We start from the raw sequence: 20,959 nt of genomic DNA on the forward strand, positions 1-20,959 counted from the left end.
GCAGTTTTGTTAAGTTTCTTTTAAAGTTAGTGCTGATGTATATAGCATCAGGAATTTTCTCCCACCCATCTTTACTCTTTTCCTCTTCAAGTGGTTGAGCTCTCAAATCCATGCCTGTAGAGACAGTCTAGGGGTACCTAAATGACAGTAATTTCTAAATGACATCCTGGTGACTTTACTAACAGGTAGGAGTAGACAATGAGAATCGCACTGACAGCTTGTAAGATCTGATTTTTTGTGATAAAAATGGAGATAAATTGAGTTTCTCTATATCCTGGGACTGAAATTTAAGACTTTTTTCTTCCTACTCTGAAGATTCTGTGTTTTGTGACATTTTAAAAACCCTAGTTTTCAGCAATCTCCCTTAGAAGCCACCTGTAACTGTTGCTGTGTTTTGTCATCTATGGGAAGTGCCGAATCCACAGTCACTGACTGGAAAAGATTTAGTGGGGAAACACAGTTTTGTTTGTTTTCTGTGTAATGTTTGTTTTCATTTCAATTCTGTTGCTGTTTCCTCTTTGAGCCTTACTGTTGCTATAGACGAATTTCTGCTTTTGCTGTTTTAAACCTTAAAAATGGCTCTTTTTCTAACAAGCAGTTACTGTTCTTTAAAATGGCATTTATTATTCTACATCTAAGTCTGTTGAGATATACATATGTTAATGAACCTGAAAAGACATTTTCTTTAATCTCTTCTAGCAGTCTGGTATGTAGTAAATAGAATTGTTTTGTAATTTTCAAACTGCGATAAGATCCTATGTTATCTAATTCTGTATGCCACACGAAGGGGAGGTGAAGCCCAGAATTCTGAGGGGAAGGTAATAAAAAGTAATATTTGAGAAAGTTAACGTGACCCTCTGCTGATTGTGGATTTCTGGCCTGAAACATGCAGGCAAACTTCCCTGTCCATCATACATGTTAAAGTAAAAATCCAGCAAAACCCAAATCAAAGCAAAAATAGCAAACGCCCACCGCACCCCCACGCCCTTTAAAATCCAGCGTGGGAATGGTTTTGGGTCCAGGAACTTTGCCCAAAGTAGGGGATGGGGTGCTCTGCATCTCACCTTGCAGTAATAGCTGAAATGTGAAGTTCCTTTGAGGGTGGTGTCAGAATGCTGATGTACACAGGTCTGCTTTGAGATTATTAATGTTTACCTGCTTCGTGCTGATGTTTAGGTTTTTGTGGTCACTTAGTTTGTGGAACCTTTGAGCAAGCTGAGGAGAACTGTCTTTGGTTTTGTTGTCTGAGTAACTTTGCAGCCCCCTAGAAGTTGTGTGTTCAGCCATCAGCCTGGATCAGGTCACTCCGCGTCTTCTGTGGTGGTGCTGCAGAAATAAAAGGAGCTTTGTTCCAAAGCCTCTCAATCTCCCTATTACAGGGCAGGCTCTGCAGGGAGCAGCAGTCTGTGGTCTGTCCGTTTTGCTGTGTGAGGATTTGGAGATTCACTTATTCGGCTTTGCCTCTCACACCTGATTCTGGAGTTTGTGCTATTTGATGCACTTACTTGTTTTTGTTTCTTCTCAATTTGTTTCAAGCCTTTGGTTGTTTGTTTTAGGCTGACTCTTGCCTGTGTTTTCACTGCGTTGTCTCCTGATACTTCAGTTCTAATTGCAAGTGCACAGCCTCGTGCAAATGCCTCCATGCAGGAGAACTTGGAGATATTTCCTGAACTAATAAAGCGCAGGGGACTTGGAGGGGAACAATGAGGCACGTAAATAAACACAAAGCAGAAAATAACATCACCCTTGAATTCAGCTTCTGTGTGAGGTACTCAGTGTCTGTATGTTTTTTTCAAATGAGCTGTTATATCCGGTATTAGGAAAAAAAAAACACCAACACACACAAACCCATGAAAAACCCCACCCCAAGGACCTTTCAGGCAGGTAGGCAAGGAGTGAAATGAACATTCTCAGTAGTGTGAGCAGCTATACAACTAAAGAGAAAGTATCACTTCCCATGACAGAAGATGGTGGGAGAGATTTTCGGATTTGGATTTGTAAAGTAGCCTTCAGTAGCAGATAAAGTTGATGAAATTATGATAAAAATTAGAATATTTAGTCAGGGAAGTCATACCACTCTGGGCTTTCACGGTGTGTATTGTGTGTGAATGGAAGTGTGCAGTTTGTACTGGTGTGGTACCAAAGGAGGCAGGTGAAAGGCAGTAAATCCCAATTAGCTGTAATGATTTGCATAGCTGGGTGATGGAGCTTGTGCAGTGACACCTGGAATGCGATGGGGCTAAAGGAGATGGGGCAGAAGGAGCCCTCTGCTCATGAGCCAGGACTGACAGTGGGGTGTGGCTGCTTCCATGGCAGCCAGCACAGAGCCCTGCCATCCTGGAGAGCTGCACTTCCCTCGCAGCCACAGGGGAAATTCTGACACTGCCCTGGGCTTAGGGAACCCCACGTGTGCACTGGGAAACACAGAGGGGACCAAGCCCCCTTTCTGGTTTGGCTCTTGTGTGGCATCAGAGCCAGGCAACTGCTTTTCACAAACAGTGCTGAATTTGCTATGGGCAGAGCATTAGTGAGACAAATTCTGGCTCATTGCCAAAATGCTGTATAGGCAAAACTTAGTCTCACACTGAGGACTACCTTTTTCTTCTTTATTCTGTTTTGGGGAACACAAAAATGTAAACTCTGCAGAGGGCTGATAAGCGCATTGTTCTTTAAGGCACACACTACTTCAGTCTGGTAAAACGTCAAATGAAAACATTCTGTCCTTTCTTATCTTTTTCAAATTTAATTCACTGTTTTCTGAGCCTTTCATTCAGTGAGTAGCAGCTCTGGCAATGACAGATATTCTATTGTGACTGAAATATGCATTTTGTAAGTCATAACTTTACTTGGTATTTAAATAAACTGTGTATGTACAGCGTGCAAGATTTATGCAAAGCACAGCTGGAGGTATTCTGCTCAGAATTCCTATGGTTTAAAATGTCTCTTTCAAGTTTGAAAATGTGTTGTGAAGTAGATACCATTATGATAATTGGAAGTTCAGCTTCTCTGTCTTGCTCTATTTTTTTTTTTGAATACAATTAACACATCACACACATTTCACCTGGTCTCTCCTCATTTACCTCTGACACTTCCTTGATATTTATTTAGACACATGTGGTGTCTTTGCTTTGAACTCAATAGTTGGTATATTCACTAGATTTTTTTTATAATAAACATTTTTCTCATTTAGAGATATACAATTAGTTTGCATTGTTAGAGAAAGGTATACATATTGATGTCAATTTAAGTCTTTTACTTGTTTGTTAGATGATCAGGACATAAATTGTATAAAGATTGTAGAGAAAACTGTGATTACTCTCAAATCAAAATACCTGCTGTGAAGTTGCAGAAGCAGCTCATTTATTATAGTTCTCATGAGAAAACAGTACAGAGCAGATATGCACAAAGCTGTCTAGAGAAGAAATTAAAAAAATATATATGAATAATACATTTAATTTAGAATTGCTATATTTTCTTTCAGGTAGCATAAAGATGAAGCACAAATCTCAATGTTTAGTTTGAAATAAGCTTTATTCTTCCAGAGTCAGTAGCAATGCTTTTATTTCTGATAACAAAACAAAGACTACGTTTTGTTTTTAAAATAAATCAAATTCTTAAGCTGGAATTAATAACATACTATTGGCATAGTTTTTAACTAAAATAATGTATGTGGTGTGCTGTGTTATGTAATATGTATAAAATTGTCAGCAACATAACACCAGTGGCTTCCAGAAGACAATTACAAATTATATCAGGTTTATCATTTTGAAAGGAAAAAAAAAAAAGGATCTGACACATCACATTTCAGTGATCCGGGAGAAAAGAATGTGAAAATATGGTAAGTTGTATTTCATTTATGGAAATTAGGCTTGGAGTTTTCTTTATTTCTTCTTTTTTTCATTTCATTTTGGTTTTAGGAACACTTCTAATGCTTGGAGTTTTAATAAGTCCAAAATCCAGCCTAAGTTTGACCCTCACAATAACACAGGAAATTTTTCTGGATTATTTCAATAATTTTAGCTGCACTTTGGAGTGAACTGGGGCTGTGATTCCTGTTTGCTGTCCCCTTTGATAGCTGTTTCCGTAGGATTTTCAGTAACTGTATTACTGGAGATGTCTGAGATTTGTAAGTTAGTTTATTACAGGAAAAAGCTATCATCTACCAAATAAGAATTTTTTTGTTTTGTCTTAAAATTGATCGACTGCAAGCTTTTCAGGTCCAAGACTTTTGTATGGAAGTTTAAAAAGTCCTCTCCAAAGGGAGTTTTTTGTTGCCTTGGTCAGGGTAGTCAGGGCCATGGCTCAAGCCTTCGTTGTGCAGCTGCCTCTGCTGGAAGGCCGGGGTGCAGAACCCACTGGAACAGACATTTGCAAAGGACATCCATATCCAGGAGTGCTAAAGGAAGTCAGGGGGTTCTTTCAAGGTACCTTGCACTTGGACTTCCAGTTTTCAAAATGCACATTTAAAATAATCTCTATAAAATACTCCTTAGAAGAGTGTGTGTGTATATATATATATATATATATATATTTTTTTTTTTTTTCTTTTTAATGAAATCATTCTGTAGTAAAATATTTCAAGTCCTGGCTAAGCTGTAAAGCTTAGGGCTGATAAACAAAGCATCTGAAGCCAAATGGCCCCTTAGCTAACCCCAATTAAAATAAAGATTTCATTGCGCTCTGTCCTGACAGAGAGGGAACATATTGTTGCCTTTAAGGGAGTTTGGTTTAGTTAATGAAAGAATTTATTTCATTTTTTCAAATACAGAACCTAATTAAATAAGTTTCAACTTGACTTGTAGTTGAGGACATTTTAACTCCTTAAAGGTTACTCTTGTGTCCAAGTGTAGCTGTCTTTTGAATAATTTCTGATGCAGTATTTAGGTTAGTGATGTATAGAATAAGAAATGTTATAGTCGATCTCATGTAACTGTTTGCCTGTTATATATATATCATAAATATATGTTGTTGATCCTTAAAGTGTTAAAGTTGTTATTGACATTACGTTATTTCGACATATTACATTAATTTGGCATCAAATGTTTCTGAAAGCTAGTAACTAATACAGGATTCTTAGAAGTACTGTGGAAATGAAGGTGCCAAGAGTTTGCTTTGAGTGCACTTTAAAAGCTGTAGATTATATATGTACTTCGCTTACTCCTGGTGCTCAGTGAAAAGAAAAACATATCAAAGAATTGTTTAGGTGAAGCTCTCCAAGCAGTAGTTAAAGTCTGTATGTCCAGAACATTTTTTCTTAGAGAGGATTAATGGTGAAAATGAAAGCAATTTGTGAGGATTAGATGTGTGATTAGCTTGCCTTTCCTTAGGATCTGTCTGTACTTGCATGGGTAAAGCTCATCCCCCATTTGTCAACCAATAATTTATTACATATTCTGAACATATTCTCAAGAATATATGAAAAATAAGGAACACTTTTATCTAAAGATGCTTTCTTATTAGACATGAGAACATTTTACACCTGAAAGCAGTCAAAGAATGGGAATGCTCTTGCTTACCTGAATTTCTTGCCTAAAACTGAAGAACTCTTGAATGGTTGCTGTGTGTCTGGCAGTAAAACCAGAGGAGGTCCAGGCTGTGCTGAAGAACAGGGATGGTGCTGTTGGGCTCTGCTGTTTATACTTGGTCAGAGGAGTACCTGGAATTAACAGCACCTAACCAGCATTTACACAAAGGGAGGGGGCTTGTAAATTATTTGTTACAGAAACTGAGGCTAACCAAGGGAGCTCATGCTTAAAGGCACATTTTTGTTGTAAGAAGTATGTCAATATTCTCCTCAAATGTGTCTATCAAACTCTAAATTTAATGTTCTGTTCTTGAGCAGTGGCCTCCACTGCTTAGGGAGGACTGCTTGATGTAAGAACATATATATGTGCCCCCTCATTTGGGGATTTTCAGCTAACATTGGAGTGTGTGTTCTCTTCCAAGTGTCACTTAATTGCGTGCTCTCCTTTACGTGTTCAATGAATTGCAGTCCAGCTGTCTTACAGTGGGTTTTCAGCGTGAGCAGTGAAGCTGTCCCCAGTAAAGGACAACTGATTTCCCTGAGTCAGGGTCATTCGACCAAGGCTTTTGACTACTTCTTCTTCTGGTCTGTGTGATTGTTGCCTTCAACCATGGAGGTAAATGGTACTCAAACAATTCCTACCTCTGAGAGGAAATTTTATTTACTGAAAAGTAACAAAATATTGTTAAGAGGGGTTTGCAGGGACTTTTTGGTTGAAAAAGAGTGTTCTTTGGTGTGGGTGTGAACATGAATAAAATTAAGGCTTAGATGGTACTGGGGTCCTAAAAATCTCTGATTGATTTGGCATATGTTACAGATCCTGAGGTAACTGAAATGCAGTGCTGTTCTTTTCTGTGAATTTCTGCGGATCGTTATAATTAAGTTGTGTTTCAGAAATCTTAGTAGTTGCCAAACGTAACCAAAAATAAAGCATCACATCCAGCCGGAGTCCCAGATATCCTCACTCTGCCCTAAAGCCACGTTTCCCAGCCATTACCTTGTCATAGCTTATTGTGCTCAATTTTAATTAAACGTTAATAGCAATTTTGCAGTCAGAACTGACATGAAAGTTTTCCAAAGATTATTATACCTACAGGATATCTTTATTATGTGTTTTTCTTGTTTCTTCTTTTTCATCTTGTCCAAGCCCTGTTCTTTGGAAAAGTCTTTGGTGATGGAGAACATGAAACAGAAAATGGTGCAGTGTCTTGACTGACAAGGATCGGTTTACAACAAGGGCTCATCAATTGCATTTTGTATTCTTCAAGAACATCAAAAACATACATGTTTGATAAGGATCTCGGGGTTTATTTGATTTTCCTTAGCCTGGTGTGTACACTGAGTGTTCTACATTTAGGTTTCAACAATGGATGCTGAATCTTTAAATACAAAAAGGGCGTTTGCAATGCTGCAACCTGTAGTCCTTGTGTCTCTGCCTTTAGGGGTGCTGTGTTCACAAATGGTAGACTCAGCTTATACTGTTGGATGTTGGATCACTGGTTCTTATTGCTGTACAGGAAGCCCTGCAGCATTAATTGGTTGTCAAATCCCTAAGAAATAACAGATTAATGTGCTTGATCACAGTGCCCTGTTTAGAAGCTGCAGTTTGCCCCCGTCCCCAGCCTCTCCATGTAACACAATTACAGATGTGCATCCAGGACATTTAATGGATTGCATTTCATTAATACAATTTGAGCAGACAATACCAAGTTGCTGTTGGGCTGCACTGACAGCTAATTACTGAAATGAAGGGTGTGCATGGATAAGGAACAATGGAGCATATCTCAGGAACAGGAAGGAGACGCAGAAATAGTGCCACATCTTGGAATCACTCCTCTGGACAGTTTGCTGTCTCTGCCAACCACTTTTTGTCACATACATGATCATCGTGGGGAGTTAAGAGTTCAGGGAAGCAAAGGTTGCTACTGTTGATGAAAATGCAGTCTAGTTCTGGTTTGCCCTTCCCTCTGGTTAATTCAGACGCTTGTACGTACTTACCCGTCTGCTGACCACACTTGCCTCTTGCTTACAGACATCACTGCACGTTTTCCCCATAGAATGTCCAGTCTGCTTATTTGAATCCCAGAGATACTGTGAATGTCAGTCAATTTTGTGGCATTGTTTACAGGGAAAGCTCTTGCTGACAGTTTGAAGGAGGAGGATCAGGAGTGACTCCTAATTGTTTCTTCCAGTATAAGAAACCACAAGCAGTCAAGTGGGGTTTCTAACAGCAGCGGTTCAAGATAAACAAGGAGTGTTCTATGTAGGACAGACAGTAATCCTGCCAAGCACTTGATACTAAGGAAGCTTGTATTGGTTTAGGGGAATTTGGAAAGATACCTGGAAGAAGCCTTGGTTCAGGTTTGTTTGATATGCAAACACGCCCTTCACTGAGCAGTTCTGGACCTGTCCAAAAACTCCTTTTGCATGTGTTCTTCTAGAGCAGGGGAAGCTGAAGCACAGGGTGTTCACTACTGGGCAAAGGGCTTCGCTCAGAGCATTTGTAAAAATTTCTATTGCCCAGTGGGGTTTGGTCTTTACAGTATATCTGCAGAATTATTAAATATAATGGGATGCTGGCTACAAAGGAATTTTATCATCCAATTCATTCATCTGACATCTGTATTGTAAGACAAGGTGCTAGTTATTGTTGGAGATATTTTTTCTGTTGATGTGCAGAGAACTCTTAGATTGCTAGTGTGGCTTATCCATATCCTGATGGTAATGAGAGCCAGTGTCACTTCTGAGCAGCTCATGCTGTTTAGTCTGTGCATCTCCAAGTCCACAGTAACATGGAGATAACAAATACTCTATTTCTTGTTGAATTGGAATTGAATCTAAAAATTTTTGATTCAAATCTGCTGCTTAGTTGGAGGAAAAAAGGGACAGTAGCAGGTTGCCAGTAAAGGGTCTGTTCTGCCTGATGAACTCAAAAATTCATGTTGAGGTGCTGCAATAGTTTGCTATTTTTGCAATTCATCTTACAAAACAAGTTCCAGGTTGAGCTCTGCTTCCGTGTATTCTCTCTCCATGGAAATTATGTCCTTTTACTCATTTCAAATTAGGTGAGTACAATGAAATCCTTATTTTACATATTTATTAACAAGGTTTTCATCCCTGTGGTATTGTAACTACCCTCGGTACTCTCTGCAAAGAAATTACACAGAGAACTCACAAACCTTAAGGAGGTATATGTGGTCACTCTTTTTCAAGCATTACTGCTCTTATCTGTATTGTTCTTATGCGTTGCTCTATCAGCCCTTATTTTGTGCTGTTCCTTTCCAGAAGCTCTTGGTGGCATTGATTTTTTTTTTTTTTAATTCTGAAATAAATCACATTAAAGGCCTCATGCCAAGTTTGAATCCCACTGGATATTCATTGTTAGAAAATTGATGAGTGAAGAAATGATGTCAACTGTGCTGTCTGGCACATAGAGGGTTAAGGGAATTTTTAGTCTCACCAAAAAGTATTTGGTCAGGTACTCAGGTGCTGGAAATTTTCTTAGCAACATCAGTCACCTAGGAACATGATCATCTGCTGTTCTGGGGTAGAGATTACAGAGCTTAATGATTACCTTCTATAAGCTGCAGCTGATGCCAGACTCTACCCCCTTTACACCTAATTAGCCTCATTAATGAGCTCTTCTGCTCTCCACAGAGAGGGCTTCCTCCTTAGAATAGGAGGTAAAAATACTTCACCCAGGTAGATGTGCTGAAACCTTTAATTATTGCCCACACCTGCAAAGCGTTGTGTGTCTGACAGCAATATTGCTTACCCAAAACTGCTTATTTACAGTGACCACAGCACCAAGCATTAACTCTTTAGCACCGACAGAATTGGTTTGAACCTTTGTAAGTATTTATAGAGGGTGGAAAGACAGGCAGTTGCAATTTAATGCTTAATCAAGTTGGATGGGATTGGGGGGGAGGGGAGGAGGCAGTTTGTATGTGATGAAAATGTTTTTAAAAGTTTCTGGGTATTTTGTTTAATCTTGAAAAATGAGCTGAAATTGATGTTGCATGTCAAATATAGTAATAGCAGGACCAAGAGCACTGTCAGGCAAGTTCCATTCTTTAAACGATCAGCTTCTGTGTTTGAAGCAATGCAATTTAGTACAGCTAAAATGGAAACACGGAGAAATACACTTCTAGTGATCAATGGATCAGGCAGTAACTGTGCTAATGAAGTGTTCAGGGTGATTCTGAGCCGTAGCAATTCTGGTCAATATCTAGTGTAAACTTAGGGAAATTTAGTAACATTTTGTGTATTGGTTATTAGCAGTACTGCTGAGGCAGCTCTGTAACATTTTTATGTGTGCCTTTGGGTCCCAGCGTTGTACCCATGTCCACAGTTGGAGCTAGTTGGTTAGTTAGTAACTCTTTCCTCAGTGGCCAGCATTCCCGAAGTTTCTGCGGGCCATGCCTGCTGTGAGCATTCCCAGCAGCCATGGTGCAGGTTCTCTGTGGTACTGGCAAGAATTGCCGTCAGGTCAGTTCTGTGGAGCACTCGGCCGTGTGGGAGATGAATCTTGGGCTGCAGGATTCTGCGAGGCTGCAGGCAGCTGCACTCACAGGCTAGGCATCTTTCATCATGAGTTTGAGGCAAGAAAAAATGTTTTCCTGGAAAATTCATCTTCTAAAATGAGTAGAAGATGTTGTGCCTCCTGCAATACATGGGCAGTGCCTGTGTGAGTGAATGGGCTTTCCAGCCAAAGTGATGAGATTTCGTGCATTTTTGTTAACTCTGTTTCCCTTGAAGACGCTCTTAGCAGGCTGCTGAGCTAATGTGAATAGAAGCCTTTGAGTTAAAAAGGAATTTGGAACAGAGAACATGTATTCATGTAACTGAAAATTATTAATGAAAATAGGGTCTCAAAGCTGTGAGGTCACCGCAATAAGAGACATGATTTTTAACAATTCTTTTGAGCGTGTAGGGGAACATTTGTTTTACTTTATTGATAATTAAAACAGCATCAAACTTCCCCAGCCAAGATGGAATCATGCACTGTGTGAATCTCAGAAATTCCTGTGCATTTTTCCAAGAATGCAGTTCGAACTGAATCCCAAAATAAAGCATCAAAATTAACGCTTTTTCAAACATATGCATCATATTTTGTCAATTGTTGGTGCTTCACATCATCGTTATATAAATGGGATGGATGCACTGCGTGTGGACTCTTCTGGTGGAAAGGTTGGCAGGTTCAGTTCTGTTTCCTCAATGGAAGCCGGAGGTTCCAGGGCAGATGAGAAGGACTTGTACAAGCTCCAGCTGATCTCGGAGGGCGTGTGGGTCTGGAGGGGAGCAGAGGCCGGCAGTCCCGGCCCATCTGCTCCCTGTCAGAGCACGCAGCCGTGCAGCTGGCCCTGTGCCCCGGCCAGCCAGCTCCGGGCGCTCCCGCCTGGTCTCCACGACAACTCCGGGAGCTGCCGAACCGCTGCTCCCAGCCAGATGCTTCCCTGCACATGGGCTCTAATTAGATGGCGTTTTCCCCCTCACAAAGGAGTTGGGAATTTTGCATGGTTTCCGTGTCAGAAATGCGTTGCGATAAGATGGGAGTTGGGAGGAGCCATGTGGCCAAATCTGACGTGATCCACTTGCTGCAGAGGTCTAAAGTGTGAGCTGTGGGTTTGCAGGAATGCACGACAATTCCTCTTGGCTTCTGCTTCATGGATGGAGCAAAATGTGGGGAAAGTGGAGAAAGGAAAAGTCTGCTTCCTTTTTTGTCCTCACACTGGATGCAACTTTATGGACATACCAGGGCAGAATTGGGGGACTGAGATCTGGCACTAAGTGCTTGGAAGACCCAGCGTTCCCAGGCTCTCAGAGGCGAGGTTTCTTTTTTCATTCTTGTTTCTACTTTTTAAAGGGTTTAAATAAGAACTGCAAGGTGTGAGATGTTGTGCAGGAGAGCCTGGGGAAATGAAATCAAACCTAGCCTATAAAAATGATACTTTCTAATATGTCTGGATCCTGAGCCTATTGTGAGATGGGTCTTTTAGTGATCTGATGAAAGTGATAGAAGAGCAGCAGTTTTGATGATTATACTAATGTGTTTTCTGGGTCTTGCCTTCTCATGAGGTAAAATCTGTGCCTCTTTCTGACAATGGGTGAGAAAATGGTAAAAGGAGAGTGAAAAGTTCTCATTTATTTTAAAAGGGAAATGCTTTCCTTTGTTTTCCTCCATCCCTGAGGAAAGGCATCTCGGGCAGTTGTGTCCTGATGGCTCAGCTCTCTCCCTGGAATGCGTTGGCAGATACAGAACAGACTGCTGCTCTGGGACAAGCAGTACAAGTGCAAGTGGCCTTGGAGTGGCAGATTCCAGCTGTCCCCAGAAGTGGATGCTGTGGCATCTCTGAGAGTGAAGTGACCAAAGTTACCGAGTTATAGTCTCACCTATATGATGCATAACAGTGAGCACACACGTGTGTGTGCATTTATGTATTCATCATTGGCCGCTTAAGTTTCCCCAGAGACCTGTACGTGACTCGGGCAGGAGGGAATGGAACCTTTTCCCAGTGTTCCTAATCCAGTGCCCCTGGTAACCTCTCTCAGGGGACAGGATCTGCTCTAAGGTGAGTCTTTTCTGGCTGTGTTTTTCCATGGCAGTAGTTAAGGCTTCCTCACCAAGTTATCAAGTGGCGTAACACAAGGCCAGATCCACCCTCAGCGAGTTCTACTGTAGCATTTCCTTTGCTAATTACTCTGTAAAGGAGGGGGCACTGCAGGCCCTGTTCTTACATCGTGTATGTCAGTGGATCTGCCAGAGACTGGATGTATCTAACTCAGTGCAAAATTAAAGTTTCATTCCATTATATCCATTTTATTTACAGAGACAGGGGTTTTGTTACTTAGCTAAGAGAGTGGGATTTTATGACCTCTCTCCATGACTAAGGCTTCTCTCACGTTGCTTTAGTGACATTAAAAACAGTTTGTTCTCCTTCTGCATTTATACCAGCATCTAAATCTTATAGTAAAATATCTTGCTCTTCAAAATAGCTGTTTCTTGAATGTGGTTTTGGGGATCTTGAGACAAAGGAGTCGTTTACGTCATGCACAAAAACTTATTTTCAACATATGTACTTTATCTGGAAACTTCATTGGTTTGGATGAGTTTGGGCTTTTTATATATATCTAAGAAATCAAAAGGAAGGAATATATTAATATTTGTGATCTTAAGGCATGTTGGTCATTCATAAGTCTTGGCCAATGATTTGTTATTTCTGCAGAGGTATTTTTTCCTATTTTAACAAAATACTTCATGTTCTACTGATTTTTAATAAATGAAGCAAAAATAGCTCATGGTTTATCTGATAGGCGATACTTTGTGTAGATTGTTTTTCCAAGCACACTTTTATGTTTTGTCATAGTATAAAATAACTCATATAAAGAATTGCACTGCAATTTTTCTCCTCTTCTGAATTGTCACTAATATTCCACAATAGTTAGAATAGAAAAAGGCCTTTTCATTGCAGGGACCCTGAATTGGCAGCTGCTTTGCATGCCGAATGTCCTGGCTTCAATGGGAGCATTGCTCATGGAATGATTGCAGAACCAGGCCCTGAAATTACCTTGCCAGCTAATGATAAAAACGCATGCGGGCCACAGGGGTTTTTGTGGAATAAATATAAGAGTGGAACAATATCCAGTACACATTATACCAGTAATTTAAAGCATATTCAGGACAAAGAGAGAGTTCCCAGTGCAGGCAGCATCATAGAGATTTGCTGTATCTGATAAAGATTAGGTTTTTCAGCTCATAATACCATACTATTACTTTCCTTTTGTTAGTCTTTCAACACCTACACTCCTGCATTGACACAATATCAAGTAGGAAGAGGAAGAATAGCCTTGTATTTAAGGGACTGAGCAGGGATTAAAGAAATTTCGGTTCTTTTCCCTGGCTCTGCCAGAGACTTTTGTGACCGTGTACAAGTTACTTATTATTTTCATGCCTCTATTCTTGATCTGTGAAATGGTGATTTTTTTTTTCTTTCTTTTTCCTCCCAACCCTAAATCCTTTCTTGCTGGCTTCTTTGCACTTCATGTGCCAGGCTTGTTGCTTGAGTTCCAGCTACGAAGATGTAGCAGTTGCTTAGGGATAGGAAGTGTCTGGCTGCTGTAGATGATGAAATCAGGACAGGCAATGGCTGGAATTAACCATGTAAACATTTGGAAAGCTGGCTGGCTTCATTACAGTGAAGTACTTTCATTAGTTGTGAATATGAGTGTGTGTCATTTGACTTTGTCTAACAGGAAAATGCCAGGTATCCTGATGAACTAGCAGGGTTTGAAAGGAGAAGCAAAACCATTGCTCTGTCACGGAAGTTTTTTCTGGTTACACATTTTTTGACAGTTTCATCTTTTATTTGAAGTTGCTTTTGTGCTCTCATGCTGTGTCTCTACCAGAGACTGTATACTGTAGTGAGGAACAGGAAAAAATATCTGAAACTGGGCTGGTGATGGAGCTGGGCACTTACGTGAGACACTGAGTGTTTGGGCAGTGCAGTCTGCATTGGTAATACATGGCTGTAAAACGCTTTTCAAGATTGCACTTGGCAATAATCATTTATCAGAACTGGTAGTCTTTTTTTGAACAGAGCCTGAATGTAGTTTTCTTTAGAAGACATGTGGTCAAATCTCTGAACATGTGATTTCTTTGTTCCTGAGTTGCATCTTGAGATGCTAATAAAGCTCTGATACCGTTCACTTAATGCGGAGAGTTTGATCTCTGCTTTCTGGATTCCATTATGACTGAGGTGGATGCAAAGTGCTCTCCTGTGCTGAACATATGGACTGGTTATGGGAGGTTATTTGTCAGTGCAATTGCAAGCTGAACGAGCCAATGTCCTATCAGGTGTCTGTCACCAATTTCAGGTTTTCTTTATGGAATCCCGCTGGCTGGCTGATGATCCTTCTTCAGCTGTGATGAGCTAATCTTTCCCTGACATTGCAACCATAGTTCTGGAAAAGTGTGCAAAGCAGTGCCTTGCCTTTGGCTGCTGCTGTACCTGACACGGACACATACATATCCAGATCATTCTCCTGTCTTGCTTTCATTATAATTCTGGATGGAATTAAGGATGATGAGTCCTATAATATCCCTACTGGCTTTACTTTGTCATTTGCAGCATAACCAGTGTCAGTACAAGATGTGATTATTTGCGATGTCAGGTGGTAATAATCGGGTGATACGTGACTGGCTTGCGTGCCCTTGGTTTGCTGTGTATTGGGGGGTGCTCGAGTGACACTGGACTTGCAGCTTGTCCGCTGCCATGTGGGCACCTTGTTGTGTGCCATTAAACCCCGCCGTGTTTGACTGCGTGGTGCTGAGCAGAGCAGCTCCGGTGGGTGTTTGTTAGCGAGGCTGTGCCGCAGCACCCACGCGCTCTGAAGGCACGCTCGGCGCAGCACAGAATTCATTGCCTGCGCCGCATGCTGGCCATGCGCATGCACACGCATCGCTCCTGCCTTCCGTGACACAACTCTGAGAGTTGTCTAAACAAAGTCTTCAGCTTTGGCGTCTTGGGGTTGGTGATCTTTTCACTGGGTGTTTTCCCCCTCTTAGAATCAAGTTTTGTGAAATCTTTGCTTGTGTGAGGGATTCTCACTGTTGACCTAATTTGACCCCGTCTTTCTTCCCTTGCTGTTCTCTCCAGCACTCACGTGCTGCCTTCAAAGCACTGTTATCCAGGTGCATGCTCCTGCACAAGTGGGAGTAGTTGGATTTCCATGACTTGTCTGAGCTTCTGTGTCTTTCCAGAAGCATCCTTTGTTTGCCTCTGTTCCTTCTTCCACGTCCTTCTCTCATCTGAGCTGTCTTCTGTCCCATATATTTTAGTTCTTTATATTCACTCTGAAAGTTCCTGCCATAACCTGTGAGCTGAGGAAGAGCGATTTCCTTAAAATATGAGGGATGATGGTGGAATTTTTTATGGTGTAACTAAACCAATTTGGGCTTTATTTTTTAATTTGCATTATGGCTTCTTAAAATAAAACAGCAGGTTCCCTGAAACTCTAGAGCAGTCTGAAATAAATCCTAGACTCCTTTTGTTTTCCAGTTGCTGCCTTAAGTAGTTTTAAACATTATTTTAGAATGTAACAGAATTCCAATTTGAAAATAGGTCTGGCAGCAGATCAGATGTGGACTGAAACTTTTCAGCTTTTTAAGAGGTCATGAGATGCAGCACTGCCCTGATGAACTTCATTATGCCAGATGAATATAAAATAGTCATATGAAGGGAGATTTGCAAAGACATAAAGAAAAGGCACCTATTTTTTCAGTGCATCTGGGAACCTTAAATCTTAATCTTATATTTTAAAGTTTCTTCTCTTAAGAGAAGATTGCAGATTAAATGTGTACATTTTTGCAATCAAAATAATTCTGTGATCCAATCTTGAAATAGATGTGAATTATCTGTAACATTACAGATCAAGTCAGATTCCTCATGGAGTCGTATTGTGCACACATTTAGAGCCTTTGCAGTGCAATATTTTAGCCTCTCTTAGGCATTTACAGTTGGAGAGGGGATTAATGGATATTTAAGGTGTTGATGAATTGAGGCCTAAATTTTAATTTTTGGAACCAGCAAGTTTAGGAGTTGACGAGTTTTTCAGGACAAGTTATTTTAATTTTTTCACATGCAAACAAGACCATTCATTTCACAACATATCTGCAGTTCTGCGTGTGTCCCCTCATGTATAATGTCATTTGTCAGTAAAAGCAGAGCTGATTAGCTTTATAATTTACAGTTAACCAGATCTGTCAGGGAAATGGTCTTATTGTCCAGCTTGTCTTTTTGTCCTGAAGCTGTGGCTGGGGGTGGAACGGTGTGTGCACCTCGGGGAGGTCAGCGAGGGTGGAAGGCACTAATGCATTCTGAGCTGCAAAGCTCACGCTTGACCTCGATGATTAAAGTTTTTCCTGTCATCCAGCAGCAGTTGAGCCTGAATTGTCTCTTAAGAAGTCAAAAGGTCTAATCAACCTAATGAACAAACTCAATCATTAGTACTTTGGGAAGGAAGTGTGCTACCACTGCTGGTGCCCCAGCTGCAGGGTGTGTGTTGATGGGGGCGCAGGAGGAGCTGCTGGAGGTACAGCGGGGCACAGCCCCCTCCCCTTCACAGGGCTGAGCTCAGCCCACGGTGTCCACGCTCTACTCTGGCCATGGGGGAAATTTCACATTCTTGTAGGTGATAGGAAGGGCTGCTTGTTTCCTTTGAAGGGTTTTTTAAGTGAAGATTAAACAAAAGCTAAACCTTCCTTGGGTGAACATCTGTGCTAGTGAGCTAATCTGCATTTTTCTTTACCCATTCATCCCAGCTCTTTTCACTCAGATTTCTCTGACATGGATAAAATATTTTTCAGGGATCCTTTGTTACATTCCAGTATCTGAAGTTAATGGGAAAGCCTTTTTCATACTGGTCGAGTAGATGACAGCTGTTAGTCATTTAAATGCAGTAAAACCTTTCAGACAGTGCACACCTCAGTTTTGGAGCCAGAACCTTTGTCATGTGTGTCCTGGAGACTGGCACCAGTGTCTTGTATACACGCACATGCCAGCCAGACCTGTTTTTCCAAACATTTTCTCTTTGTTTTTTTTATAATGAAGTGTCTTATAATTCTTTATTCTGATGAGAGCAAAGCCACAGCGAAGAAGAAAAAAGTGGTTTTTTCACACTCATGCTTCTTGCCGGGAATTCATGTAGTGATTTGGTTTTCTCTGTAAATAGAGTAAATCAAAACCAGGCTATTATTTTTAAAATAAAATACCCTGAAACTGTAATTATCACATAGGAAACCTACTTTTTTTTCCAAATGTATGGAAATTCACTGGCTCAAGCAAGGGGTGACAGAAACTCTCGTAAGAGACTTCTCGCCTCTGTGAAGGAGATGCACCCTGTACTTAGACAGACACGTGCAATTGATCCTTGTCCTCGGTCATTTTAGTGGTCTTGTTGTCTTGATTTTACACAGCCAGTGGTAAATGAGGTTGCTAATTTAAAGCTTTCAGAAACAGAATGATATCATCCTTTTAATGGGGATGGTTTAAGATTTTTTGCTGTCTAATGTTAATTTTGAATACTCAACAGATGAAGAGTCCAAATATATTTGAGTATGAGCATCCATAATAATTATACATCAGTATAATTTAGTCCTTCTTTGTTACTTGTTTTTAATTCAATAAATATATTTGCTTGCTATGTTGTGTATTTGTAGAAGTGTGGAGGAAATTGGTGCCCTTACGGCGGATACATAGCAGACTTCAGCATTACCATAACTCATTAAAATCAGATAAAAGTAGAGCTGCAAAACAATTTCTGTCTTTTGCCAACAAGATTGTGAAAAAGGGAAATTCCACTCCTCCGATATGAGTTTTTCAGAACTGTGGACAGAACAGAGTGGACATTCCTGACCTCTTTGTGCTGGGTCTGCTGAGGCAGATAAGCAGAGTATACATCAACAGAATTCATGTGACTGTGTCATATTTTGGGGACAGTAAGTAAAATTAGCATTTTGAATGATGAAAGTTCTTCAGCTTTAACAAAATGTGTGTAAAGCCACTCTGGTTTATTTTGATAATCTGCAATTTTCCAGCCTGCTTTTCCATCCTGTGGCTGGAACCTACAAATAAAGTGCAGTTTACTCAGTGCTAGGTAAGGCCTATGTTACTTACCTGTTTACTTTGGATGGGAAGAAGGTCAGATGGAGGCAGTGGATTCAAATGGACTCAGTCAAGGCTGTTTGAGTGTTTAATGCTCTGAACTCTCCAGGGTGAACCCATCACTTTCTGTGAAGAAGCATTCGTGTCCCACCGTTCGTCTGTGATGCGGCAGTTCCTGCAGAACGCCATCCAGCTGCAGCTCTTCAAGCAGGTACTGCCTCCAGTGCTCTATGGGGAAGCAGATTCTGTAACAATTCAGGTGGGGTTTGGAGGGCTGTTTCTATATCCCTTGATCCTGTAGTGCAGCATCTCAATTCCTGCTTGCTGGCTTCTCTCAGACTCAGGTGCTGAGGCTTTCTCTATACTGAGAGGTGGATGGGTTTTCCCACTAATGGTCTCTGAGCCCAGGGGTTTTTCTTATCTGAGCATACCTAGACCCAAGATATCTACTGTAAACTTTGTCCAGAAAGCATATTCCTGTTGAACACAGAATTACTGCTTTAGGGCAGCTGAAAATATGTACGTGTAGCCAAGCACGAATGCTGGTTTTTAGCAAAGCCACACACCTTTGGGCAGTGGTCAACATTGGGCCAGTTTGGGTGGTAGTTTCATTCTATTCTGAGTCCCTACCCAATGCAAACACTGAGGTTATTCCAGCTAATGAAGGATAAAGTCTTTCTGAAAAGATGAAGAACGAGATGGTTGATGTGGTTTTGTATTTTAACGCTGGTGCAGTTCATTGATGGACGTCTGGATCTGCTGAACTCTGGGGAGGGCTTCAGTGACGTGTTTGAAGAGGAGATAAATATGGGAGAATACGCAGGTAAGAAATATTTTAAGGTAATTTCAGACACTTTTGTTGGCTTACCATTTGTGGATTATCATGATGTAATTGGTCATTGCTGCTAGGTAAGTAACTGAGGCTTAGTGATCCTGGCAGCCTGAAATGTCTTAAATTTTTGTTCTTTCCTCTGTCAAGAACTTTGAATAATGTATTGTAGTCTGAGTATGCCTGTTCAGTCTTACAAAACCTCAGCTTTACCACTTAATAAAGTACAACTAGAAGAGTTCTTGCATTGGACAAAGAATCTTGGCTTTACCTAGAGACACCTCAGATTTCTTTTAGTGAGTTTAAAAACATCTGTGTTCTCAAATGTGTGAGAAAACACAGAGAAAATAGGAAAGTGTAAATCTCTCATCACTATTATGTTTTCTCCTAAAAGAAAAGGCTGGCTGTCCTGTTCTGTCCGTGCTCCAGAACCACTAAGTGCCAACACTTCATGTTTGAAGCTTGTTTCCTGTTCAGCAGAGGGTTTGATTTTGTTTGTTTGTGTGTTTGATTCTCTGTAGGTAGCGACAAACTGTACCACCAGTGGCTGTCCACAGTGAGGGTAAGCACACGAGATCCTGCCAGACAACCCTGGAGCTGGGGTTGGCCCATTGAAGATTTTCATCTAGTGACAGAGACAGTAAATCTTAAAGCTGTTTACATCTGATTGCATATAACAAATTTGATCTCTGGAAATGTAATTCTGCACTGAAAATAGGAACTACATTAGCTAGGGTTTAATTCCCTGGATTTTTCCCTTCTCCTGTGTTTTTCAGTAAGGTGCTGTACAGCAATAGTCCGTGGGGTGTGGCAGGGGTGTAAAACACCAGCCAGACAAACAGATTATTGCATCTGATGTATCACTGGCTCATCACTTCGATTATATTCATCACATGAAATTCAGCTTTTCAGAATTAGTGTTTGTGACTGGAGTTAGATTTCATTTTCCCTCAATTTATCCCTTTATCAACTACTTGTATCTTAAAAAGGCAGCATGTATGTGATAAACAGGACTGTGGGATGAGGGAAAGCAAAAGAGCAAAGTAAAAACAGATCTCCCCTCTTCAGATTGAACGTACAGGCTGTCCTGGGACAGAGTCTCTGCCTCACACACTGAGTGTTGCTCAGGGTACTTGTGTCTTAAACTTGTTTAGGATTTTAATGCAATGTACAGGACACCCCTGAGGGTGAGTGGAAGCACAGAACAGGGTTTGTAAGACATGTAAGACAAGAGCTCTTGGCAGACACCCGTATTTTTCCTTGGACAAGTGCTGTATTAAATAGAATTGGGCAAAACAAGAGCGAGATTCAGTCTGGTTTTCCTTGGGCCTTTTTCTTTAAATTTGACCTTTTCATACTCAGCTCTGCTAATAAGCATAGTTAATGCTCTGTTACTTTAAGTTAAGAATGGTGGATTTTAGATTGCTGTTTGCTTTAAAGAGCTTTGATAACGTTTCTTCCCTTGTTACTATAATTACAGAAAGGAAGTGGAGCCATTTTAAATACAGTAAAGACCAAGGCTAACCCTGCCATGAAGACTGTCTATAAGTTTGTAAGTATTGAGTACTGGCTTACTACTGAGATAAGAGTCTAATTACAATTCTGTTTTAACCTTTCAAATGAGACTCAAGACTTTACATCCATTTTTATTGGACTCACAGAATTACTCAAAATATACATTCATTCGAATTTCAAATTTAAATGAAAAAGTCATTTTGAAATTTAAACTCAATTGAAATGCAAAGGACAATGGGAACTTGTGATTTCTTTTGAAAGTACAGATGATAAATTCCATTTATTACACAGAACTCTTTCTGGGAAATAGTGCCTGTGTGCTCTGCTAGGCAGCTCTACCATCTCATCATTGCTCTGTTGGAAATCATTGTTACCTCAGCTTTCCCTGCTTGCAGCTTCACCGAAAGAAGGGAATCCTCTCATTTTCCA

At 40.6% G+C, this 20,959-nt stretch overlaps 1 protein-coding gene across 6 annotated transcripts in view; it reads left to right on the forward strand.

Annotated features, from left to right (window-relative positions):
• Nucleotides 1–20,959, forward strand: part of DENND1A (DENN domain containing 1A) — a 160,161-nt gene that overhangs the window by 106,493 nt on the left and 32,709 nt on the right. For all 6 annotated transcript variants that reach the window (XM_048325598.1, XM_048325599.1, XM_048325601.1 and 3 more), the window contains exons 14-17: nucleotides 18,296–18,397; nucleotides 18,922–19,009; nucleotides 19,537–19,577; nucleotides 20,496–20,567. In XM_048325598.1, the coding sequence (XP_048181555.1) occupies nucleotides 18,296–18,397; nucleotides 18,922–19,009; nucleotides 19,537–19,577; nucleotides 20,496–20,567 (303 nt within the window). The remainder of the gene's footprint in view (nucleotides 1–18,295; nucleotides 18,398–18,921; nucleotides 19,010–19,536; nucleotides 19,578–20,495; nucleotides 20,568–20,959) is intronic.

Source organism: Corvus hawaiiensis, chromosome 21 (assembly GCF_020740725.1).
Source record: "Corvus hawaiiensis isolate bCorHaw1 chromosome 21, bCorHaw1.pri.cur, whole genome shotgun sequence".
NCBI classification, from domain to species: domain Eukaryota; kingdom Metazoa; phylum Chordata; class Aves; order Passeriformes; family Corvidae; genus Corvus; species Corvus hawaiiensis.